The following is an 18,910-nucleotide window of genomic DNA, read 5'->3' as shown; positions in this document are numbered from 1 at the left end:
TTGCAGTAGGCACTTTGCAAAAACTTTTTCCTGCTTTGAAGCACTTAAAACCGAATGGGAAAATTTGAAACAGACATATTTTGGCACTGGCCCAGGCAAGAAGCAGATTTCAAGAGCAAGAAGAGTGAAGTGTTTAAGAAATTGTCATTAGCTGGAAATGAGACCAAATTCTCTGTCAGCTTCACTATTCAACTTCAATATTTTCATGTTGACTATTTTTCTAAAAGGAAACTCCAGGACCTTTTAAAATGGCTTCTTCCTGAATTCTCCACTAAAATGACCATTTGGCATCAAGAGTACTTGGGTGAAAAGTGCAGGAAGTGCACAGGTATATTTTCCAGAGGAGGTGACAGAAAAACATGGGTTCAGTGATTTGCCAAAGGTTACATGAGATGTTTGTAGGAGAGCTGGGGATAGAATCCTGAGCTGAGAGATGATAGATCCGTGCTGTCTTCAAGGAATAACCACTGGATGTTAACCATCATCATGAAATAGACTAGTAATTTTAGAAAAGAACAAACTGGCTAGATACATGAGACAGCATCTAGTTTTCTTCTCTAACCACTTGAAATCCTTTTCAGTGAATGTTAAGAGAATTGCCCCCCCCCAAATATGAAATTCATAACTCTTATTTCTGCAGTAGGCTGATTGACCCCAATCCTGCAGATGCTTATGCTCATGCATAACTTTACTCACATATGTAGTCTCATTGTTGTCAATGGGCCTACTCATGTGAGTAAAGTTAGGAACATTGCTTGCAAGATGGGGATCTTAGCCCTTTTCACTTGTTTTCTCTTTTCTAGGTGGAACTGGAGTCATAGAATCTCAGGGTTGGAAGGGACCTCAGGAGGTCATCTAGTCCAATCCCCCGCTAAATCATCCCAGCCAGGGCTTTGTCAAACCGGGCCTTAAAAACCTCTAAGGAAGGAGATTCCACCACCTTCCTAGGTAACCCATTCCAGTGCTTCACCAACCTCCGAGTGAAAAAGTTTTTCCTAATATCCAACCTAAATCTGCTCCACTGCAACTTGAGACCATTACTCCTTGTTCTGTCATCTGCTACCACTGAGAACAGTCTAGATCCATCCTCTTTGGAACCCCCTTTCAGGTAGTTGAAAGCAACTATCAAATCCCCCCTCATTCTTCTCTTCTGCAGACTAAATAATCCCAGTTCCCTCAGCCTCTCTTCATAAATCATGTGCTCCAGCTCCCAAATCATTCTTGTTGCCCTCCTCTGGGCTCTTTCCAATTTTTCCACATCCTTCTTGTAGTGTGGGGCCCAAAACTGGACACAGTACTCCAGATGAGGCCTTACCAATGCCGAATAAAGGGGAATGATCATGTCCCTCGATCTGCTGGCAATGCTCCTACTTATACAGTCCAAAATGACGTTAGCTTTCTTGGCAATAAGGGCACACTGTTGACTCATCCAGCTTCTCATCCACTGTAACCCCTAGGTCCTTTTCTGCAGAACTGCTGCCTAGCCACTTGGTCCTTAGTCTGTAGCAGTGCATGGGATTCCACTTAATTGTGGAAATACACTATAAATGACTGCATCATAATCCAGTTGTTTTTAACACAATATTCCAGTTACATTTTACTGGAAGAGAGAAAAAATAGTGTAATTGAAAGATATAAATGAGACACATGCCTGTCACAACATGTGGTGTACCTCATCCAGTGACCTAAATGCCCCAATAGCAACTATGTGGGTGACACCAGATAATAACTATGCTCTCAAATGAACTCAGAGGAAAATAACAACATACAAAACCGTCCTATCATCTGTGGTGAACACTTTTCACAAAGCGATCATTTCTGACTTCTCAGTCCTCATCCTCAAAGGAAACCTGCACAACACTTTCAAAGGACAAGCCTGGGAGCATAAGGTTGCTAGACACTAAAAAATCATTGACTGAATACAGACACCAGATTTATGGCTTATTACAACAATCTATAACCCACTCTCTACTATCCTGGGACCGACATGGCTACAACACCACTGCATAAAATAATATGTAGCATTTTGGTATATATAATAAAAAGTAAAAACAAAATTAAGATACTTCATTTCAGCTTCTCATATATTCAGTTTTTGATCTCAGAATAATGAAATTCTGTCAAGGTAAATTTACTGAGTTCTTGAGGAGAAAATCTGGCCTCCTTAAGCAAATTTGCCAAATTCCACAATGCACTTTTTAACAAACAGTAGAGACCAAGTTCCAGTACTTGCCACACAAACGGGAGGAAGGAAGGGGTAAGAAGCACTCTCATGTACTTTGGTCAGCTTAATCAAAGGGTTTCAAAATGTGGAGGAATAACCTAATCTTCACTTTGTCTCTTAACTTGTATTTGAGGACACAGACTTAGATACTAGAGTACAAACTAAAACAGGACAAGAGAAAAATATGGAAAAGAGAGCAAGAAATTTAAGGAGGGAAGAAGCAAAGGGACACCCACAGTAGTTATACACAATGTAGCTATAAAAGAAATGTAATGAAGCAGACTGAACTTTTGCTAATATACTCTGCGTTACTCTGAAACAACACATATAAAAAAATATTATTAAAAAATTTGGTAACTTTCCACAGATGAATTAAAAAAAACAATAGCAGCAGCCCTTTGGCCTCTACAGGCATCCTCTGTAGCCAGATATTACCAGTATTCAATGGAGTCCAGATCAGCTACAGCACTTCTCTATAGCAAAAAGACCAGTGCTTTTAGTTACGTTAGTAGAGGGTATAAACTGGAGCCAGACTGTCTGGACTTCTGTGCTAGATTGAGCCATCACTGGAATGCCTCCTAGGAGACTAAGTAAAAGTATCTCAGCAGAACCAATATTTATATGTTGGAGAATCATTTATATGAGGAGAGAATCATGATAGGGTCCCAGATAAAGTCCAAACTTCTTAGTTTCTTTAGTGGCAGCATGCTGTTCAATACCACCAGGAAGAGCAGGTGTTGGCAAGAAATGCTCACTGAATCCTTTTATTTATTGTATTCAAATACAATAAAAACAACCTATTTTCATATTATTTTCTCTAGTTATATATAAATCAACATAAAAAACTTGAACAATGGTGTGAGAACACACCTATAAAAGGGCAGTATTGCTGAACTTAATAGGAATAGCACTGTCCCTTGGAAAAAGTTTGCCTCACAAGTGGAAATGTTAGAGTTAAACGTTAATGTTGCTGGCCTAATGGCACTCCTAGTGTCAGGTGGGAGCCTCAGGTTTAAGTCCAACTCCCTCTCTTTGGGGAGACTCATTCTGGGAGGGTGTTATGGACGCTGGAGAAGAGGAAGAGAGGGCGCTGTTGCTGGACTCCACAGGGAGTTTCTGTCTATCACTCCTTGGATGAAAGTAGGGGGTTGACGACAAGAGAGTATAAGAGCAAAATGAGAGGTCCTGAGACATCTGACCAAAATACAGGAAACAATCAATGCAGCTGAATGGTCTTTTTAAAGTATATTAGTGCTGGTGAAAGGTGACAGCTGGGAGATGGTATAGCGAGGGTAGTAACAAGTATCCTTGTACCTCTCAGCTAATGTGACTCAACTCTGACCTGGACAGACAATCACTGAGAGTGAGAGGATAGCGTGGTCTTCATGGGCCACTCTCTATTTTTGGGCTGTCTTCAGAGACTGTCATCAAAGGGTGATCATGAAGCGTTAATACTGGTGGTGATTTTTTGTGGTGTGAGCATTTGTCCTCTAAGATACCACCAACTTGTTATCATATGCCATCAAAACAGCTCCCATGTTTCAATCACAAACAAGGCTGGCCAAATTTGAACCAGTTAACGCTAGGGTCCAACCAAATTCACGGCCATGAAAAACGCGTTATGGACTGTGAAATCTGATTGCCCCCATAAAATCTGGCTATTGTAGGGGAGTGAGGCTCCTACCATGTGCCGGGCTCCAGCTGCTTGTCCCAGCTGTGCTGGGGAGGGATGGGACTTCCTTTTGCCTTGCCGGGGCCACTCCCAGGGCCAGGTCAGATGCACCTCTGGGAACTTCCCCCGGCTGCAGGAAGCTCTGAAGGCAGCGCACCCACAGAGCTTCCTGCAGCCAGGGGAGGTTTCCAGAGGTGGGTCTGACCTGGCCCTGGGAGTGGCCCCTGCAGGAAGTCCTGTTCCTCCCCAGCTTGGCAGGGACTAATGCACTGGTCTCCATCTGCAGTAGGAGCCCCCAGCTGGGACATCCCCAGCTTTGCCCTTCCCTGGCTCCGGGCCCAGTGTTCAGGTGTTAAAGGGGCCTTGGGCTGGTGGGGGAGAACCACAGCACCCCCTAACCATGGCGCCCTGGGCAGTCGCCCAGCTGAAAGGCTGGCCCTACCTCCTACCCCAAGTAACAACTTCCCCATGCCCTGTGACCCCACTGCTCTCTGGCCACCCAGCTCTGAAGGTAGTGCCCGCCACCAGCAGCAGTGCAAAAGTAAGGGTGAAATCCCATGACCCCTTTTGGGTCAGGACCCCCATGGTTACAACACCATGAAACTTCAGATGTAAACATCTGAAACTGAGACTGACTCTTTAAAAAAAATCCCAAGACTGTGAAATTGATCAAAATGGACTGTGAATTTGGTAGGGCCCCAACAATCATCAATCCCCTGAGCCCCTTGTACACTGAATAATAATAATAAAAGGGAGAGATCAACTGGAAACAACTAAAAGATGTAGATAGATCAGAAAAATCAGAAAATTGTCGGAAAAAGCAGAATACATTTTGGCACTAGCTTACATCTGACTCAAATTGTCACAATACTTATCTACTTGATAAAGTTCCATACACTTTTACCATAGAGTAGAACTTTGACTTTTCTTTTAAAATATACTGTCGAGTTTTGTCTGTTCAATTGTACTGTCACATTTTGCACTTATTTTTAAGGCTGTCGAAAACATCATCCTGAATTCTCAGTAACACACATTCAAGTTTGGAGAACTAAGACTTTTCCCTCTGCAGTGCCATGAAAGGCAGTCATTCCTTTTTACCAGCCTGAACTTTGACTTGTGGTATTTTTGGAAAATCTTTGCCCTTTGGATTGACCTTAAAGAAATAAATGATTTTACCACGTTGGGTACAGCTTAATCAGCTCCAAAACAGTGAGAAATCCCTGGGACATTGTAGAAAGAAGAATACATATTGTTAATAAGAGAACAGGAATGTACCTCATAAAATGTAACAGATGATGACAGTCTCCTAAACACATGTCCTGTCACATCAACAAATCCTTATTTAAGAGTTTAGCATTGTAGAAAACTCTATGTGCCAACTGGTGCTCAGCTGCAAAAACCATCCTCAGCCACACAGGTCATAACCGAACAGCTCAGATACCAATGATCATAATTTGCTACTGCAGTAAATAATTAAAAATAGAAGTGTACTAATTTTATGGTGCATGAAGAGCATCAACAAATGAGATGAGCAAAGTAACCTTACAAGCTGAGAGACAGATATGTTTAGATAACAAAAAATGATTAACTCTGGAAAGTCCAATAAAAAAAATCAGACAAAATCACTTAATTGTGACTTTGGGGATTTTTAATTAATATCTTGTAGCTCTGCACTGATCAAACTCTGACATACAAAGCCTCTCTTGCTTCAGGGGAAAACTGCAAGCTATTCTTTCAATTGGCTCCCTCCCCTGAAGAAGCAATTTGCCATATATTTTAATGAGACACTTACAATCTTGCTCATGTTAAAAAAATCTTCATTCAATGTGTCACAGTTTGTTAATGCTACTACAGTATTATTTATATTACACCAGTCAGGGACAGTCTATATACTACTTAATCCTGGCTCAGCGCAGGGGACTGGGCTAGATGACCTATTGAGGTCCCTTCCAGGTCTAGATTTCTATGATTGCAGTCCCACTAGAAGCCCAAAATGAAATCAGGATCACCGTTCTCTTCTCCCTTAGGCTACTGCCTGTGGGAAAGGAGGGTGAGATTTAAAAGAAGAATTTTTTAATCTGCTGGTCCCTCTGTGGCTGTGTACTGGCCTTGCATACAAACAGTTTGCCAGTCTGACTGTGACACTGAGCTAAGTCAGCTCTCCACTCTGTTCTGCATTTCCATTCACAGCCACAATTAGAGCAGTAAGGCCTAAAAGATAGATATTTTGTTTCTCCCAGGTCACAACAAGAAATAGGGCAAAGAGAAGGACAAGAGATGGCAGGTCTGTGTTTTGATGGGGAATAGTTGAGGGTGTGTATATATATCCATCTGTACATTCAGAGTGTCTGTATAAATGTTCGCAAAAAGAAAAGGAGGACTTGTGGCACCTTAGAGACTAACCAATTTATTTGAGCATGAGCTTTCGTGAGCTACAGCTCACTTCATCAGATGCATCGATAGATTTCCACTCCATACGGCTAAATGCAGTGCCTTGCATAATGACAGGTTTCAGAGTAACAGCCGTGTTAGTCTGTATAGGAGTCCTGTATAGGACTAACACGGCTGTTACTCTGAAACCTGTATAAATGTTAGAATAGTAGAACAAAGGTGAAACCCTGGAAAATGGTCCATCTAAGTACCAGTATAATCCCAGAATTTCACACCTTGAAAATGCAATTTGACCACTCTGTTCATCATAAAACACTCTCTCCCTATTTATAGCAGCATCATGCTACTCACTCACTAACATTTACAAAACCCTGAAAAACATATTGAGAGATCCTTATCCTTCTGTTTCATGTTATCACATCTTTTCTCTTTTGGGAGAAAATTTATTTAATAAACAACATGACAACAAAATTTACAGAAAAAACATATTACAAAAAGAGCTGAGAATCAGGGGACACAGGGTAAAGTACCCTGACAGTTTAAAGCCAGACATCACGGCACAGGTTGGGAGCTGCGCTTCCCCCAATACTAGGAGACAATAAAGGGGAAAGTGTAGGATTCACCGCTATGGTTCTATACCAGTGGCTGTTTAAACTGGTCTTAAACCAACTTTGTGCCACTGGAGCAGCACAATCACAAGAAAGGATCAATGCCCAAGATGTTTTTTGAAACAATGAAGTATATCTAGATTTTAGGTACTTAGATTTTATGCTAATAGAGGCCATATAAGTGCCTCATTATCTTTAATGTATTCACCCTCACAACACCTCTTCAAGGTAGGGATGATTATTCCCATTTTACAGATTCTGATCTGAGGCACGGTGAGGCTAAGTGATTTGGCCAAGGTTACACAGGAAGACTGTGTCAGGGCAAGGAATTGAACTGCAGTCTCATAAGCCTCAGTCTAGTGCCCTGACCACTGAACCATCCTTCCTCCATATAAAAAAAGAATATATGCAGCAACATATAAACTATCAGACACGAATTTACTACATATTTGAGTCTCAATGATACATCATCATCCTAAATATGTTTACCATAATACTAGGAAGAAAACTACTCTAGAAAAGAAAGTATCTGCCATCTCTTAATTTACTCTGGGAATGACTCTGTATCCTTATGATTTTGATTTTACTATGTCTAGCAGTATGAAAACAGGATCTCTTTTATTTAAGAAATCCTCTCTCTTGGTTCATCATCACTTGAAATCTTGGATCCCGATTCTAATCTCAGTAGCATATATCAATTCATTTCACTTTCACTTGAGTTACTCCTGACCTATGGAAATAAATTCATAATCTCTATCTGATATCACAACTGGTTGCTGTAATTAGTCATTACCACATATTCTGGCCTTTGATGGGGAATAAATTGTAGGAGAAGATGAGTTTTTACAAAGCAGTGATGCTGTTTTCATCTAAATGTCCCTACAGATATGGGGGGGGGGGGGGGGGGGAGAAAAAGAGAGAGAGAGAGGAAAAAAAACCCAAGAGAAGGAAACCAAGAAGATACCTCTGCACAGCTATCGCTAGAATAGTTTTCAATGTTATCCAGAAAGGATTGATAGCTCTGTAACATATTTCAATTTAAAAAGCTTTGCAACAACAATGATAAAAAAATTTCTTAATTGTTAATATCTGAGATGGAGAAAAAAAACTTCATCAGAATAGTTATACCATCCAAAAGGCTGCAAGCACACTTGGATTAAAATTACAAGTAACTGAATCATTGGGCCAAATATAGCAACTCCCATGAAGGTCTGTGGGCCCCATTCAATGGTGACAGAAATGATGTCAGTTGCATGTTTAGTCTGATTCTTCTCTCACTTACAGAGATATAAAAAAGGAGTAATTTTTGTTAAAGTGAATGGAATTATATTTTTTGTAAAAATAGCATTAGAAGAGTGTGTAGGATGTATGGTAATATAAGTGGCAAAACAGTACAACATGCACTGATTAGGCACAGTGAAGGTGTAAAACAAGTGTCATTTGTACCAGAGCTGAATAGCTAATCTTATTTTAGCATTCCAAAACTGAGCTGGTGAATTTCCATGACAGACAAAAAGGTACTAGCCCGCCCTTTTCATAAACACCAGGAGAAACAACTACTTGTGTCTCCAAATACACATATCCGTGCACACTCTCCTGCAAACACCTCCACATGTGCATTAACACCAAACTCTCTTCCCTCCTTTTTTTTTCGTTAACAGAAACATGCTTCACACCTGTTGCTTTTTCTCTCTCCCGCTTTCACACAGTCCCACACTTATTTCTTATATATGTAAGCAGTGTCAGGATGAGCTCCACCCTGACATCTGGTGGTGAGGTGTGGCAAGTTGTGGAAAAGAACTTCAGGGGCCAATCTCATTTGCATAGGCACACCCACCCCACCTAGAATGAGGCCATAGCTGCCCAAATGGTCACTTTGGCTGCTGTGGGATCCCCAGTGTCTCTGTTATTGGGGCAGGAAGAATAAATTGTTATTACCCTGATTATGGGAACTGTGCTTGGAACTGTACTTGGCCTTTTGTTATGATGGAGGGACTCGCCATCAACTAAGTAGCACTCGCTAGGCAAGGGTCATGGGTTCCAAAACTCTGTGAATGGAGAGAGGCTGGGGACAAGAATTAATACATGGTGGCGTGGGCCCCACGGTGAGGGCCTTACATGCTAATTGCACTTCCTCCTCTCTCCACTGTGGAATATCAGAGCTAATTTTGATTTCATTAGAAGTCTAGTTGCAGGCTGCTGAGCTCACTTTGGGCTAACAGTGCACCAGCACTGAGGCTCCCCTACTACAAGCTGAATTCACCAAAGAGCAGAACTGACTAAGAGCTGAAATCACTGAGCGTTGTGTTAAGTAGTGGGGGAGCCTGAAGATATATTGTGGAGCAGTTTGCAGGATGGCTGGAGTGCCTTGTGGACAGGCTGGTGGAGCAGTTCGTAGGACGGCGGGAGCTGCTGGTGGGACGCAGAGCAGTTTGTGGACCGGCTGGTGGAGCAGTTCGTGGGACAGCGGGAGAGGCTTGTGGGCCGCAGAGCGGAGCGGAGCTGAGTGAAGGAGTTCGTGGGGCGGCTGGCGGAGCGGAGCGGAGTGAAGGCCTATGGAGCTGTGGGGCGGTCAGCTTCATATCATGTAAGGTGCCTCTTACCCCCGTCCCATCTCCACCCAGGTTGGGAGGTAAAGCTCCGCAGATAAACTTTCGAACTCTGGGGCTGCCCTGACCAGGGACAGAGACTTTTGGGTCATTGGACTTTTGGGACTTTGGGTGATTTGGGGTTGCTGGACTCAAGAGCCAAAGGGAAAGGGGCATGCCCCAATTTGCTTGAGGTGGGTTTTTTTTGCTCATGGGTTGTGTTATGAATCCTGTTGGTGGTGTTTCCCCAACATAATGCCATATTGTTTCTCTCTGTTATTAAAAAACTTTTTGCTACACTCAGACTATGTGCTTGCGAGAGGGGAAGTATTACCTCTTGGAGGCGCCCAGCGGGGGTGGTATATATTTGTCCCAGGTCACTGGGTGGGGGCTTGAGCCGGTTTGCATTGTGTTATTGGAATGGATCCCCTAGATATTGAACCCGGCCCTTGTTGCTGCCAACTCTGACGGGCAGAAGGGTTACATACACACCACATAACCATGCCACCCTGTAATTCATGGACTTGTCTATCTTCTCAGCTGCCACCCCCACCCAAATCATCAGCATTCATTCTGCCATCAGCCTTGCCAATGTCAGTGTAGCAAAAACCCTGGAGAAAATCTTTATAAAATGTAGTTTGCGCATGTTCCTTGCTCAGTAGGTGAGGAAATTCCTGTTGCTAGTACTTCTGGGTTGCTTCTCCCTCTCTCCCCTTTCACTGCTGGCTGCTCATTGCTCCCTGTTCTGGGCTTCTTCTCCAGCCACCTTTGGATTTCTCAGTGGCAGAGAGGGGAGTAGTTGTGTACAATGAAAGCAATAACTGATTCGCAGCAGAGGGTGTTTCAGCCATTGTTGGCCTTGGTGTTGGCCTTGCCCAAAGCAACAGCCATCCAAGAACACCAGCAACTCACCAGGAAGGCTGAGGTGTTAGAGAGTACATCATAAACCCAGAGCCTCCACCCTAAAGCGGAAGGTTAGACAGGTCTGCCTCCCACCCATTTACTCTGACTTAACATTTTCCTTTCCCTGCAAATTCATCAGTTCTGTTTCCTTTTTCATCATCCAGTTTACTCATTCCTTTTCCCTGCCCTGTTTCCAAATTCACCAGTTATTTCCCCTTTCCCCCCAAATCTAGTACCCATTTGCAACAGCTTTTCACAGCTGCACCAGAAACCTCAGCACCTCTCCTTCAATGAAGCCTCTTCCTTACAGCTATAGCACCTACCTCAGAAACTCTACTTCTATTGGATCTCACATCTTACCTAAGGGTAGGCATCTCATCTGTCCCCTTGGCTGCTCCGTTTGGTAAATCACAACTTCTGTACCTCAGTTTCCCAGTCAGTTTCCCACCTCCCTCCCTCACAAGGGCATATGAATGTTAATTAAGTTTTGTAAGGCACACTGAAGATGAAAAGCACAATAAAAATGCCAAGTGTATCAGTAGTCTGAATCTATTATTGAATTAATGAGTCACATACTTTGCCATATTTTTGTGCATAGGATCCTGTAAGCAGTGAATGGAAAACGATGATCGTTTCATCCAAATCCCAAACAAATACACGCTGAAAACAGAAATGGAGACAAAATCAGTATGTAATCAGGAAATAAGATTTATGATCCAAAATCAAATCAGTCATGTCTGTGCTTTAAAAAGCCCTTAAATGAGTAGGTTATTCTGAAAATCAGCCTTAAAATAATAAAATATACCTTAAAATAATCTATAAAAACACAGAGGACATTAAGCCTTTCAATAATTTCCAATCTTTTAATTACTCTATAACCTTTACAAGGTTTCATATATGTCACATACTATAGAATCTTTTTCTGGTCCATAAAAGATATTATTTCATCCACTTTGTCTCTCTTAACATACTACAGACGTCAGTAAACTTTGGGTCAATTACTTTGTTGTAAAGAGCTATTAATTTAAGGATAAATTCTACTCTCAGATTCTTATGTGCAACTCATACTGATTTCAGTCTGTTCCTCCAACAGAGATAATATCAACTCCTGGTGCTAGCTCTACATGCCACAAGTACTATTATGCCACAGTAATTCACACAGAATAAGGAATTTAAATAATATTTTTGGACAAAATGTCTTATTTTAACTTTTTGTTTCCATTTTTAAGGGAAATTTCTTAGTGTTGGTAAGAGGCTGTTTTTTTCTGAAATTCACCAGTGAAAATGAAACTAAGGAAAGGAAAATGGAAATCTTCCCATAAATGTAAAAAATTACAACTGCTTAATTTAAAGAAAAAAAATAGTTTGTGGGAAACTACAAAAAAATCAAAGACAGTTTGGCCAAAATCAGGATAAAATTCCTCACCCTCTGTACAAAAAGCTATGGCATCTGAGATTGATGCAAAGTGATACGGGCAACCCTGTCCCTCCAGAAGAGATGCAGGGGCAGGAACAGCCAAGTGATAACAAAGTTGACTTCTGGTGATATATGTGGAGCTATGCACTGCATGCACAGGGAGTGGAGCAGTCCAATGATATTAGCACAGAGCACCAGTATCACAGTGGGAGAAGGCACATCACACAAATGTGCAGAACAATTCTCTGATCCCAGTGCTGGACTATACCATGCACGCAATGAGTGTTGTTCTTCTGTCACACTGTCAGAACAGTGCTAAAACAGGGTTAACAAGAATATAATCACTCCACTGCTGGGACACTTGTGTTTTAAAACGTCATCTTGTACATTACGCAGATATATTCCTTTGCTATGGCCTTGCTCTCTCAAATAGTGGAGCATAACTACTAAATGACACTACCTACAGGGGTAAAGTTAAAGTAGTCCATAAGTGTTTGCAGGATTAGGGCCAAACATGGATGTCTCATATTTATGCATTCCTTTTTGTAATGCATATTTTTACACTGAATATGTAGATAACCGGATTGATACATCTGAATTTTCTTATTTTTAAAAAGAAAATTAAATAATACACAAAATAGAAGTTAATCAGAAAAAATATGAACAAAGAAACCTTAAATTGTTTTGTAGACCTATTCCACATTAAATTGGAAGAGACAATATGCACGTATGTATTATGTTGACACTTATCTTACGTTCAGTGTATTCAGGTATACATTGTATCTGCCCCATATTGTACACATTTAAAGTAACTACTAGAAATCTAGTACTTTCAATTAATGATTCATATGGTTCATGCCATTTTTTTAAATCTGTTTCCGCTGCTTTAATTTGCTGAATCTACCTTCAGTTTACCATTCATCAGTTATCAGAGGGCATACCTCCAAGTCACTGTCCGGAGGGGGTGATGGATTATTCTTCCGCCCTCTACCCCGAGACTTTGACCCAGAACTCCGACACGTTCTCTCATCAAGATCTTTGATTGGTGTTGAGGGGCTCTGTACTGTGTCAAACTCCCCTAAAAATACAAAAATCCATGGAAAAAGGTCAGTGTTTAATTTTTAAAGAAGGTATAAAAGCTTTAAAAATGTCTCTCTACACAGATTAAATGCCAACCCAAACACAAGATATGCACATGCTATAAACATAAAATGCAGAAGAGCGGTTCTCAATTTCAGTTTTATGTAACAGGAAACTGCAGATATCACAAATACATTCTGATTTTACCAAAGACAAACTTCAATAAATCTCCTGAGAAATGGAGAGCGGGTTTAAATGCACTAATATGCACATATATATAAAAAAGTGAGGCATCAAAGTAAGCTGTCTGAAATACCATACTAATGGTCATGTCATGATTTTTTTTTTTAAATTTAAGGTGAGAATATCTCATTTCCTATGTTAGGAGGTCAGCTAGAGAGATTTCAACGTCCTCTATTGCTGTGAAGACTCAACGTCAACTCCCCTCTGCACCAGCAGGAGACCCACCATCCTTATCCCTAAATATGGAGGACATCCTAAATACTCCTGCAGACATCAGAATCCCCAACCACCTCCTCCTTTCTGACAGATCAACAGCCTAATCTCCTTATCCACCTCCCTACTCTCCCATGCTACCAGCTCTATGCCAGGTTATCCCTCTACTTTCTCAGCCTGATTTCCCCATTGTAATCCACCTTACCACTGCTGGTCACAAACACAGGCGGCAGTCAACCAAGAGTTGTGAGCAGGATAAGGAAGTTCACATTGGGAAGGTTGGATGGGGAAAGAGAATGGAGCTACCTAGGAGGGATTGTTTGAGACTTGCTCCACCCCAACTCCCAGTAACCAGAAATCCTCCTTCCTTCCAAGCACACTCTCCTAGTGCACCTCCAGAAATTTCTGGTGACGTATCTAAGGACTAGCTAATTAAGCGAGTTTTCTAAGTGTGAAAAGACATGAATCCTCCCCCTTTGTCTGCTTTAATAATGATTTCATGACTATTTCACAACAGCAATGGAGTACAGCTATCCCTGACATCTTCCAAAGTGTTCAGTGAACTGATTCAAGGGTGCCATCCAATTTTTCTAATCTGTTGGGTTCTATGCTGCTGCATTACAGATGGTTCTTTAAAATATATTGAAGGATGGTGTCAGGACAAAACTGTCTGTTCTACGTTGTATTTAGCTGTTACACTCTGAGTACCTTTCCCAGACCTGAAGAAGAGCTCTGTGGACCTCGAAAGCTTGTCACTTTCATCAACAGAAGCTGGACCAGTAAGCGCTATTACCTCACCCACTGTGGGGAAACACTATGAAACACTTTTCAGTTTGGATGATTGAAACAAAGAGAGAGTTGGCTTTGGGAAGCCTAAATCAAGGGTGACTTAGTGTGGGCAGCATCAATTCTTTATTAATTATTAGTATTAGTATTACCATAGCACTTAGGAGTGGATCTGGACCCCATTGTACTTTAAATTTTATACAAACACAGAACAAAAAGATGGTCCCTCCCCCCACAGAGTTTATAATCAAGCCAAATCGCTCAATATTAAGGAATGTATACATTCAATTGGCAATTCTTTCCTTTTTCTTCCTGATTTTCTTTTCTAAGAACATTTTTATTAGGGTCACAAGTGAATAATATAGACCATTTGCACCTACATGTATAAAATGCCAAGAGAAAGAACAGGTCACACAGGTCAAACTAAGAACATTTTAAAGTTTACATACACAAAGGCAAACCATTTAAAAAGCTGTAGTCAAACCACAGTAACTCAATAACATGTACGTATTGAGGTTAAACACACAACTTGAACTCTGCCCCCATCACTGTCCACACAGCAATCAAAATCAGAAAAAAACTTTGTCTCAAAATTGGCCAGTCAATGACCCTACACTATACAGTCATACATATGTACATACTGAGATATTAATATCTTTACAGACTATTAAAAAGATGAAGGAAGTATCCAATGGCAGCCAGTCTAGGCTTGATTCTGACAAAGAGTTATTTTTTGTGGTTATTAATCTGAAGGTAGAAAGATAGGTAGAAGGTAATCTGGGCAAAAGTGATCATGAAATGATAGATTTCATGATTCTAAGGAAAAAAGAGGTAAAAGCACCACAATAAGGACAATGGACTTCAAAAAAGCAGACTTTAACAAACTCAGAGCACTGGTAGGTAAGGTCCCATGAAAAGAAAATCTAATGGAAAAAGGAGTTCGGGAGAATTGGCAGATTCTCAAAGAGACAAAATTAAAGGCACAAGAGCAAACGCTCCCAATGATAAGGAAAGATAGGAAGACCAGTAAGAGGCCAATATGCCTTTATCAGGAGTTCTTTAATGATGTGAAAATCAAAAAGGAATCCTACAAAGAGTGGAAGCATGAATATAATTGCTAAGGATGAATACAAAAGAATAGTGAAGGCATGTAGGGAAAAAATTAGAAAGGCTAAAGCACAAAATGAGTTACACCTAACAAGGAACATAACAGGCATTAAGAAGGGGTTCTATAAGTACATTAAGGACAAGAGAAAGATAAAGGAAAATTTAAGTACATTATTTAGCAGCAGGGAAGGAGAGCTATAGGATGACATCAAGAAGGCTGAGGCGTGAAAAACCTATTTTGTTTCAGTCTTCACTAAAAAGGTAGTTGTGACCAAATGCTTAAGACAATATTAACAACAAGGGGGAAGAAACGCAGACCAGAATAGGGAAAGAACAGATTAAAAATATGTAGATAATAGGACTGTCAAGCGATTAAAAAATTAATTGTGATTAAAAAATTAATCATGATTAATTGCACTGTTAAACAATAGAATATAATGTATATACATATTTTTGGATGTTTTCCATATTTTCAAATATATTTATTTCAATTACAACACAGAATACAAAGTGTACAGTGCTCACTTTATGTTTATTTTTTATTATAAATATTTGCACTGTAAAAATAAAAAACAGTATTTTTCAATTCACTTAATACAAGTACTGTAGTAAAATCTCTATCATGAAAGTTGAACTTACAAATGTAGAGTTATGTACAAAAAATAACTGCATTCAAAAATAAAACAATGTAAAACTTTAGAGCCTATAAACCCACTTCTTGTTCAGCCAATCGCTCAAACAAGTCTGTTTACATTTGCAGGAGATAATCCTGCCCGCTTCTTGTTCACAATGTCACCTGAAAGTGAGAACAGGAATTCTCATGGCACTGTTGTAGCCGGTGTTGCAAGACATTTACGTGCCAGATGCGCTAAAGATTCATATATCCCTTCATGTTTCAACCACCATTCCATAGGACATGCGTCCATGCTAATGAAGGCTTCTGCTCGATAATGATCCAAAGCAGTGCAGACCAACGTATGTTCATTTTCATCATCTGAGTCAGATGTTACCAGCAGAAGGTGGATTTTCTTTTTTGGTGGTTTGGGTTCTGTAGTTTCCGCATCGGAGTGTTGCTCTTTTAAAACTTCTGAAAGCATTCTCCACGCCTCATCCCTCTCAGATTTTGGAAGGCACTTCAGATTCTTAAATCTTGGGTCGGGTGCTGTAGCTATCTTTAGAAATCTCACACTGGTACCTTCTTTGCGTTTTTTCAAATCTGCAGTGAAAGTGTTCTTAAAACGAACGACATGCTGGGTCATCATCTGAGACTGCTATAACATGAAATATATGGCAGAATGTGGGTAAAACACAGAGCAGAAGACATACAATTGTCCCCCAAGGAGTTCAGTCACAAATTTAATTAACGCATACTTTTTTTAACGAGCATCATCAGCATGGAAGCATGTCCTCTGGAAGGATGGCCAAAGCATGAATGTTTAGCATATCTAGCATGTAAATACCTTGCAATGCCGGCTACAAAAGTATCATGTGAATGTCTGTTCTCACTTTCACATGACATTGTAAATAAGAAGCGAGCAGATTATTTCCCATAAATGTAAACAAACTTGTTTCTCTTAATGATTGGTTGCACAAGAAATAGGACTCAGTGGACTTGTAGGCGCTAAAGTTTTACACTGTTTTGTTGTTGAGTGCAGTTATGTAACAAAAAAATTCTACATTTGTAAGTTGTGCTTTATGATAAAAAGATTGCACTATACTACTTGTGTGAGGTGAACTGAAAAATACTATTTCTTTAATCATTTTTACAGTGCAAATATTTGTAATAAAAGTAATATAAAGTGAACAATGTACACTTTGTATTCTGTGCTGTAACTGAAATCAATATATTTGAAAATATAGAAAAACATCCAAAATATTTAATACATTTCAATTGGTATTCTATTGTTTAACAGTGTGATTAAAACTGCGATTAATCACAATGAATTTTTTTTGAGTTAATTGTGTGAGTAACTGCAATTAATCGATAGCCCTAGTAGATAAATTAGATGTATTCAAGTTAGCAGGGCCTGCCACAATTCACCCTAAGTTACTTAAGGAGCTAGCTGAAGCAATTTCTGAACCATTAGTCATTATCTTTGAGAACTCATGGAGGATAGATGAGGTCCCAAAGGTCTAGAGAAGGGAAAACATAGTACCTATCTTTAAAAAGGGGGAACAGAGAGGACCCAGGGAATTACAGACACTTGGTTGAGTGAATTTACACATTTCTAGTAAAAAATAATTATTTTTATTGCCATTAAGTAAATCATTTAGTTCATTTTTCCTCTTAGTCAACAATGTGCCAACGGTTGTTAAATAAGTAAAATGGAACAATGAGGAGTGCCTTCAAAGTTTTTATTATGTCCTGATTAGAATAAAATACTGTTTGTCATGTGCGGGAATTAAAAGAATTCCAAACTTTCTTAAAATCTATGAAGCTACTTAAAGCCCACACAAGTGATAATGGCACAATTATGATCTGATATAGATCTTCAATTATACACAACTGAAGAGATGGAAATCTATCTGTACATATATGGCATGAGTTTCTAATGAAAAGTAATTATGTATTTACCTATTTTCCAATAATTTGCTGTAGTGGCTGTACAATCATTTCATGCAAAGCAGAACTATTCCACACATTTCTTTCTTTGCCCCACATAAGATAAAAACAAAATTATATCCAAGTCTAGCTTTTTTGTTTTATTGCTTCCCCAGCAAAATAGCCCAACAGGTGAACTAAGCAGCAAGTAGTTTGTAAACACTGATTCTTACCAAAAACATCAAACAAAAATTAAAGTACAATACTGATAACTTTTGAAAGCCCTAGAAAATAAGTTTTATTCAAAGTGTTTCTTTATACCATTCAGTAATCCATGTCTCTGTATTTAGTTTAATATTTTATTCTACATGCATACATACTACCTATGATAATGTCTTCAGAGAAAATTTCTATATAGATGTAACCAGCAGAGGTCTATAGAAATTAAATAGGGCTATACAGCATTTATTCTAAATACCTAATTAATAGAAAAATACTTTCTATAAGCTTTAAAACCATCCTATGAAACTGTATAGAAAAGTCACGTCTACTACATTCACTAGGAGGGCTGCATTACACACAAATGACAAAGCTGCATATGTACCCTCAGGAAGATTGGGAGGTGGGGGGCAACAGGGACAGACTTATAGAGGCAAGAAAACAGAGCTAAAATTTGACTTAGTATAAACTTTCAAAAGTGCCTAAATGAGTTAGGAGTCTAATATCCATTTTCAAACATGACTTAGGAGTCTAAATTCAACTGACTTTCAATGAGGCTTATATTTCCAAATGCATAAATCACTTTTCAAAACGGGTCTTAGATACCCCTAAATTACTGAGGGCCAGATTTTAAAGGCATTTAGGCACCTATCTGCATCTCTATAAATACCAGCACCTAAATTAATACCTTTAAAAATCTGGTCCTTGGGCACTTTTGAAAATTTTACCCCGAATCTAAAATTGTTATAATTTGCTGAGGAATGATAGGGAAATTAAACAGAAATAAATCACTTCTGCTTAATCATGACTCTGTAGTATTCTTGCTTTGCTGTTGCAGAATTAGTCAGGAGAGGGAGTTCTGATTAATTAACCAACTCTATTCCCTGAGTGATGAAGTGAGCTGTAGCTCACGAAAG

General features: G+C 39.7%; 1 protein-coding gene across 4 annotated transcripts in view; it reads right to left on the bottom strand.

Moving 5' to 3' along the window:
• The window catches only part of EYA4 (EYA transcriptional coactivator and phosphatase 4), a 74,834-nt gene that overhangs the window by 19,371 nt on the left and 36,553 nt on the right, over positions 1-18,910 (bottom strand). For all 4 annotated transcript variants that reach the window (XM_077811759.1, XM_077811760.1, XM_077811761.1 and 1 more), the window contains 2 exons: positions 12,745-12,881; positions 10,963-11,046 (listed from right to left, as the gene is read on the bottom strand). In XM_077811759.1, the coding sequence (XP_077667885.1) occupies positions 10,963-11,046; positions 12,745-12,881 (221 nt within the window). The remainder of the gene's footprint in view (positions 1-10,962; positions 11,047-12,744; positions 12,882-18,910) is intronic.

Source organism: Eretmochelys imbricata, chromosome 3, assembly GCF_965152235.1.
Source record: "Eretmochelys imbricata isolate rEreImb1 chromosome 3, rEreImb1.hap1, whole genome shotgun sequence".
Classification (NCBI taxonomy): Eukaryota; Metazoa; Chordata; order Testudines; family Cheloniidae; genus Eretmochelys; species Eretmochelys imbricata.
The sequence above is the reverse complement of the archived record's forward strand: the minus strand, read 5'-3'. Positions and strand labels throughout refer to the sequence as shown.